This window comes from Seriola lalandi, unplaced genomic scaffold, assembly GCF_002814215.2.
Source record: "Seriola lalandi dorsalis isolate HSWRI2012SDOR001 ecotype SW California unplaced genomic scaffold, Sedor1 jcf7180002054692, whole genome shotgun sequence".
NCBI classification, from domain to species: Eukaryota; Metazoa; Chordata; class Actinopteri; order Carangiformes; family Carangidae; genus Seriola; species Seriola lalandi.
Genome location: NW_019525245.1, coordinates 1,381,272 through 1,389,128, shown reverse-complemented (window position 1 = coordinate 1,389,128; position 7,857 = coordinate 1,381,272). Strand labels below are relative to the sequence as shown.

Genomic DNA, 7,857 nt, shown 5'->3' with positions numbered 1-7,857 from the left:
TCACTGGCAGCGCCTTTTAAAGGAAAGGCTGTGAAGACCAGGCTACTGTCCAGGAGATGGCTCCATAAAAACAGCAGCACCAAACACAACATAAAAAGGAGGGACACACACACACACACACACACACACACACACACACACACACACACACACACACACACACACACACAAGTTCACTTAGAAAAACAGATATCCTGGACTGGTCCTCAAACTCTTATAACAGTCCTCGAGTTTCAGATGAAACTGAAGACATTTTGGGCCATGATCAAAATAAATAGTCAACAACACTCTGGAGCTTGACCGTGTGTGATGTTTGCTGGAAAACTACATTCATGTTACATTTTGTTTTTTTCCCCCATGGTCATGGAGTTTAGCTTTGTCTGCAGAGCATGGGGGAGGGTGTGTTTATGGGCCAGGTTGTTAAATCTGGGTTTGTCCTTCCCATTCACCATCACACATACAATGCACCCTTTCTTTTTTAAAACACAGAATAAACCCAGGTTTCTATTTTTTCCCTTTTTTTGATAATGGAGCGTCAGTATCAGCTTCCACCTCCAAACCAGGCGCCTTCAATATAACACCAACATGGAGCCAACGTGGCTCCTCAAACACATCCTGTGCAATAAACCTCTGGATTCTACTTTGTTAAATGAAAAGCTTTTTGGCATGAAAATAAATTGGTAATCGTATTAATTAAAAGTTTAATCTCATGATTTACTGTATAAGAAAGAGCTCAATTGTCTAGTTGTGCTTTTTTTTTTTACTTAAATTTTTGAAAGTGACTTTTTAAAAACATGTTTTGTCAGCTGAACAACAGTTTCATCACTAGTGTGTGCAAAATCAGCACACTGTAGGGTATTTGACAAATAGTTCATAAGACACACTAACATCTCAGAATCATCAAAGGCCAAACTCAGCCAAAGTTAATGTGGTGTGGTGGAGACATGGCTGGAAGCTGCGACGCCGCAATCGGAGACAAGTCCGAACACGACCCGCTGAACCTCACAAGATGTTGGTTTCAGGCTGTTTCACTCGGGGACATTCACCAATCAGCAGCCTGGGACTGGCTCCGTTCCTGCAGCTTTCACAATAGCACTGTGATTGCAAAATATCCCACTTTAATCATTTTGTATTTGAAATTGAGCTCAGTCAGGTTGACTAATCAATTACCCGTAACCTGCCGTATTTGTTACGCACATTCCCAGCAGATGAGTCAAAGGTAACTGCTATATATTAACATGCAAACTGTAACCTGATTACTACAAATAACCAGATTAGAGTAATAATTTGATTACAGTGTTGCATGATTCACGACAATTTAATAGTCTGACAAAACATGATTTGTGTGATAATGTTGTTTATGGCCAGAGTGTGGGGCATGTGGCAGTCTACAGGAAACATCATATTGATGCTGATAAAAAAGAAGGAAATTTGATTAAACTGAAATTTAGCTGGTGCTCATTTTTGATGAAAAGGCTTTTCACTCTCTGGCACATTCTCCCACAAAAGGAAATTCCAGGAGACATTTGCAGTTAAATACGTGCAATCTAGATCTGTTAATGTGATTACTTCAAGTAAGAGAAGCTGGTAATGGTAATAATTCAGAGTACTGCTGTCGCCGCACTCTTTTCTTTTCTTCAAAATTTACCACAACTGAGTTTAAGTCTGTGTAAAATAAAGGAGTTTAAAATGATTCTTCAGAAGCTGGTAATACACTACATTTCAAATGTTTACTGTGAAAAACAAAAAGTTACAGCCTCACAAGATCCAATCTTTTCTCCTCCTTGCTCCACAGACTAGTTAAGTCCAGCTGAGAGCCACTGAGCATCTAAAGCATCTAAAGACAATCATTTTCCAGAACACATAGCATCGCTCTTTCTTTCTCATTATGGCTATAACAAGTGCCTTAATCAGGTTATTATTAAACTGTTATTGTGTTGTACACAGGGATGGACAAAGCGGTTTTATTGCAGCTATAAGATTCTGCTTTTGTAGAGAAGGTCATACACACACACACACACACACACACACACTGAACTTGAATTTCCAGGTCTGCAGAGGTTGTTGTTTGGAGTTTCTTTCTCACAGGTCCTGAGACAGTGACAGTGTTAGGGAGAGACAGCCCCACAGGCATCCAGATGCTCTGTCGAGCGGCTCTGCCAGCGAGTAATTCATAACCTAGTGACACAGATTTGTACGTTTTATGAGAGACTAATGATACTGGTGCAGGTAGAGCCAAAATAGTTATCTGAGCCCCCTCTGCTCCAAGAAACGCAACATACAGATGAAACCTCTGAAACTACTCATGTTTTTATCTCATTCAAAAGGCACAAATCTTCTTTCTTTATCAGCTATTGGCAGTAACAGTGTTTCCCCATTGTATTATATGAGCTGTTCTCCTCCTGTGTGATGATATGATGACCCATTGTTAAACTGGCTTTGAAGAAGCCATTTAAAGAGAAGAGGGTGCCAGAAGAAGAAGCAGATTATCACTGAATGAAGGGGAGAGCATTTCCCCTCAAGGCCTGTGACACCAAGAGTTGGTGTCATCCCTCCACTCGGCGTTGGCCTCTTTTAACGGCCCATGCCCCTACGCACCACCTAATCTCTTAATTGACCTTTTGTAATTGTAATTGTATCATTAAAAGCTCTTGGTTACACAACACAAGGCATGTAAGCTGAGCCATGTGTGAGCAAAGAATAACCACTACACATTACTGCTCTGAGGGAACACACACACACACGCACACACACACACTGATACACACCATTGGAAGGGGAGATGAAGTGTAGGAAGAGGGGATCTTCAAAAGAGGAGGAAAACAAATGTCACACAGAGGAGAAACTCTCCCCCACTGCAGAAGAGGCTGCTTGACAGAGAGCGGACAGACTTTGGCATGTCCCTGCTCCCTTTAATGCCTCCTGACGTTGAAACAAAGGACGGCAGAGAGGTGCTGAACTGCCTCACATAAAAAACACAGGAAAAGATGACCCCCCCCCCCTTTTTAAGACAAGGAGAGAAAGAGCGTGTCAAAAAGACACAGAGGCCAAAATGCTGTCAGGAATTCACCATCTTCACATGAAACATGTTCACTGCTGAAAAAGCAAACTTATCATTGTACTTCACTTTCCAGTGAGGGCTCATGTTCAACTATGCAACAGTTTATGGGATCATGTTTTCACTACAGTCATAATCCTGCTGGTGTCAGTTCAGCAGATGCAGTTTTGGTTTGGACAATAAACCAAAAGGTTTTCAATGTCAAAGGGTTAGTGCAGATTTATTTTTCCACGAGGGGCAAAATAAAAGAAAGCTGGTAAAGTTGATGTTATTTGCTTCAATTTGTACAGTGGCAAATAACCAAGACTCAAGAGCTTAACCACAATATTGTCTATTTATGTAGGCCCTTAGTCAAACTGAAATGACAGGAAATGTAAAATCTTGAATTGAATGAGTTAAATGGGAAATAAATATACTATTATAGTGTAATAGGAAAATTCATCATTTGGTGAATAACTGAATCAGAACACAAAAAAATGTGCAGCTGTTTCAAGGACTGCTCTGCCTATTATTTTCTCATACATCTTCTGACGTCTTGTTTTGCTCAACCAAACCCCCCAAAATGTTTGATGAGAAAATGAGAAAGTCAGATAGGAGAAGCTGTAGTCTGAGAAAAATTTGACTTTTTGCTTGAAAAATGACTCGAATGATTAATTGATTAATAAAGTATTTGTTGTTTATTATTCTGTCGATTGAGTAATCAATTAAGCAGTGGGTTCTGCAACCTGCCAGTTGAGCCTTATGTTCAACAAAGATCGGTTGAGTCAAAAAAAAAAATAAAATAAAGGTATGAAGGTCAGATGCGAGTAACACCTCTTTGTATGTTACTGTTCATTAATGTTAACAGGTTATTCAGAAACAAAGAGGGCCACCCCACAAAACCCCTCTGGTCAGTCAGTGAATATGTTTTTGGTTCTGTCGTATAATGCAGAAAGAAAAAATCTGTATACATGTATTTTCTTGGCTGATCCTGGACCTGCAACCTCCACAGCTAAAAGAAAAGAAACTAAGCTGATTTTTATATAAAGAAAACATGATGAATGACCATTTGTGGACGTTTGTCTTTCAGCCTGGCATCTGGCGAAGCTCCTTAGCGAGTTGAGACAGGCCCTGCTGTGGTGTTTGTCATCCTGACTGCTCATGCATCATCATTAGAGAGCACTGTGGACCTGACAGTGCTTGATGCCCCGGTATCTAAATAATTACTAAGATAAATAGACTCAAGGTGCTCAATGGGGACGTCCCAAACCGTTTGCAGTATGAGCAAAGTCGTTTTTGTAAAATAAAAATTGTGCGCTCACTTGGGTGACACACATGAATAGACTTCAGCAAGTCAGTTTCTATAGATAGATAGAGTCAATGTTTGATTTTCCAGGCCACAAAGCCAAGTGTAATCATAGAGTCTGAAAGTGGACTCCATGACAATAACAAAAGGTCTACTTATTATTTTGCCAGATAGAGTGTATTTTTCTCGTTTATCTCTGCAGTGTTTGTCTCTGTGACTGTTTCTGTGTGGCAGTTGAGGTTTTTTCAACACTGCATTTTAATACCTGATGCAATATCTGTGCTGTGCAAGTCTTTTGATGAACTGTGAAAAGAATATCTAGCTGGTGCAGTTAGGAAACAGTCAAGTGAGTCATACTTCTATCTTTTAACAATTAATTTCCTTCTCATTTTTCCTGAAGAATATTGCTAAAGTGGGTTCTAGCATTGAGTAACCTCCTGCATAAAGAGTAACACAAATCACATATGTATAAAAGTTAAAAGATTACTATAAAATCCAGTCCATTAGTATTTTTATTCATCTCTTGTAAACTCTTTGTTTCTAACTACCTGTGGCTCTGTGTTTGAGTTTACTGGCCAAATCACAACCGTGTGATTTCCAGGCCCATTTGCCTTCAATCTGTCAGTGCTGTTTCTGTTTGGACGCTGGTGGTTGTTGTTTTCTGGACACATCGTCGGGTCAGGTCCCGCATTGTTTAAACGTGCTGTCAATCATGTGAAGTCATTCATAAAGAAAACAAACACCACAGTGTATAAATATGCACTCCCCAACTCACTCACTCACACTCACAAAAGCACACTAAGCACATAAACAAACAAACTGCAGGGTGAGAATGGGACATAGAATCGAAAGGAATCTGACTCTTCCTGTGGAGAGAGCTCTATGATAACAAAACTGGGACTCTGATAAGAACACACACACACACACACTAACACACAGCTGCTATAGTTTGCAGGCTGATGGACAGGAGTACTCACACTGAATGCTGCTTGTCCCGGCCCAGGCGAAGGGGTCCAGGCCGGAGAAGTAAGGGGTGGCCTTTCCTAGCATGCAGGAGCCTTGTCCGGACACATCAAAGAGGGGCCGCGGGGCCAGCCCCAGAGCTTCCATACAGTCAAACATGCTCCTTTCTAATCACAGCTACACAACTGCAGACCTCTGCTATTGTTCTGCAGCTGAGCTAAGAGAGAGTGGCTGTAAAAACTCAGAGAACGCTTCCTGTTACTCAAAAGTAACTCAATGCCCTGCTTGGTCCAGGTGTTCCCTGTCTGTCTGTCTGTCTTTGCCACTGCCACTGCCCCCTGCCCGCCTGACCTGTCCCTTCCAAACTAAGTCCTCTGGACAGATAAAACCCTGTATTTTTTTTTGCCTTGTTTCTGTTCTACAACTCAAACTACTTTTACACTCTCTCTGTTCCCAGATCACTTGCTTGCCTGCCTGCTGTAACTGATCTTCCCTTCCCCTCTCGCCGGCTCTCTGGGCCTCTCACACTCCAGCACAGACGCAGCCAACTATCTGCATGGTCTCTCAGCAGACAGAAAGGAGGTGGGGTCGAGGAAGAAGAAGAAGAGGGAGGGACACGCAGCCCGAGTGGGGGGGTGTGTACTCGCTTTTTGATTGGCCATTCAACAAACTTTCTCTCCCTCCCTCTTTTATCCTTCAAGTTTTCCAACTCGCCTCTTCATATTTCATATTCAGCAAATGAAAACAAACAGTCCTCACCTCCCCTAAACTCCCTCCCTTTAATCTTTCTCCTTTCTCTTTTTTTTCAGTATTAATGTTCTTCTTGTTCTGCCACAGGAAGGAAACAAATAGCCGCTCTCCCAAACAGTACAACTCTGCCACATTTAGCGAAAAAACAAAAAACTCCCACCTCGCAGAGTCTGTTGGGAGCGAGAAGGAAAGGTGCTGAGAGAGCGGCAGTTTAGTAAAGGTGTCATTTGCTAATTTGTCCAGCTTTCACTGTAAACGGATGCTCTCCTGAGGGTTTCTGCACAGCGAAAGTAGGATTGAGTGCTTCCTTGAAGGGACCACATGAACACATCTGCACACGCACACACACACGCACACACACAGCTCATGCAATTTCCCCTAAAATAAATACGATTTAAATTAATTATTATTCCCATAAGTGCATATAAACAAACAATGAAACAGTGTATTAATAAGTACAAAAGAACAGAAAAAAGAAAACCACCAAAAAAAACAAAGAAAAGCGGGTCATGCTTTATTTCACTAGACCATTATTCTCTGATAATTTCAGTTTCCAAAATAAGAACTATGTAAAACTACATGAGTTAGTTGTGCTGAGTTTATAAGGAGCTGCTGATTTACAGATACACATTACCTTAAAAGAACTGACCTCTTTAAACCCAAATAAACATGAATTCATTATTCAATTATTATCGGAAACTTTATATATGTGTTGAATTATATGCTTGTGTGTAGACACATTTCAAGTTTCCCTGACCTGCTGGCACCTAACTGGAATTAAAGAATTGTAAGTGCAGCAACTGAACGCTGTCAGCGTTATATTGGTGCTAAATTAGTTCTTTCCAGGACGCTTCCAAAGAAATGAATGATTAATAGGAAGTTATTAGAAATTTAGAGGCCGATAATATAAAGTGATCCAGAACAGAAGAGAGAGGGTGCTTAACATCCGTCCATTTCTACCACATGAAGTTTTATTTGTCTCTTGAAGCTTTCTCTTCTGTCCTTTTCCATTCGTTCTTGGCATGTGTGGCTATCTAATTCAATTCCTTCAATTCAGTTCAAATGGATTCAGTTATGTTCCCTCCTGGAGCTCATTGGACTCACAGTGCAGTCACACTGAAGTGCAACTCCGCTGCGGGCGAACCACACTGGCCTGGAGTCTGGATAGTTTGTATACGAGACAGCCTCACCTCCTCCCTTTCCTTCCCTCGTTCAAGAGGGATGAACTCTGGAAGAAACCCCCACTGGGGCTCTAACACCCCCCTTCACACACACACACACACACACACACACACACACACACACACACACATACATACACACTGACTTCCCAACTTGTCCTGCCTGTGGCTTCATACACTTCATACTGCATTATAATTCTCTATTTTGTTTTTCTCCTTTTGTTTGTTTGTTTGTTTGTTAATATTTCCCCCAACCCCCTGAATCCATTTCATTTTTTCCCATTATTATTTGGAGGATAATAGGACTTATTCTTCCTGCTTTTTTTTTTTTTAACACATTTTTCGAGTTCTCTTTTTGAAAGCCCCCTCCTCTTCTTGGTCTGTGACTAGAGTTTTTACCTGTCTTTCACCATCCTGGCAGGCACTCTGTCTCTCTCTCTCTCACACACACACACACACACACACACTACAATGACACACTGCAGGGAGCAGAGCTGCACAATATCAGCCTGCTGAGCTCTCTCCACACCTTGAGACAATTACCCTCCCTGCCTCGCAGCACCCTGCCCCCTGTTGCTGCTTTGAGGAAAGAGACACACAAATGCAGGGGGGGTGGGGGT

At 41.5% G+C, this 7,857-nt stretch overlaps 1 protein-coding gene across 2 annotated transcripts in view; it reads right to left on the bottom strand.

The window, feature by feature from the left end:
* Positions 1–7,857, bottom strand: part of LOC111667660 (retinoic acid receptor gamma-A-like) — a 35,036-nt gene that overhangs the window by 10,793 nt on the left and 16,386 nt on the right. Inside the window, exon 1 of one of the 2 annotated variants that reach the window (XM_023423404.2) lies at positions 5,321–5,871. The exons of the other annotated variant lie outside the window; for it this stretch is intronic. Within the exon in view, the coding sequence (XP_023279172.1) occupies positions 5,321–5,465 (145 nt within the window). The 5' untranslated portion in view covers positions 5,466–5,871. Of the gene's footprint in view, positions 1–5,320; positions 5,872–7,857 lie in introns of those variants that run through there. 2 annotated transcript variants of the gene reach the window in all.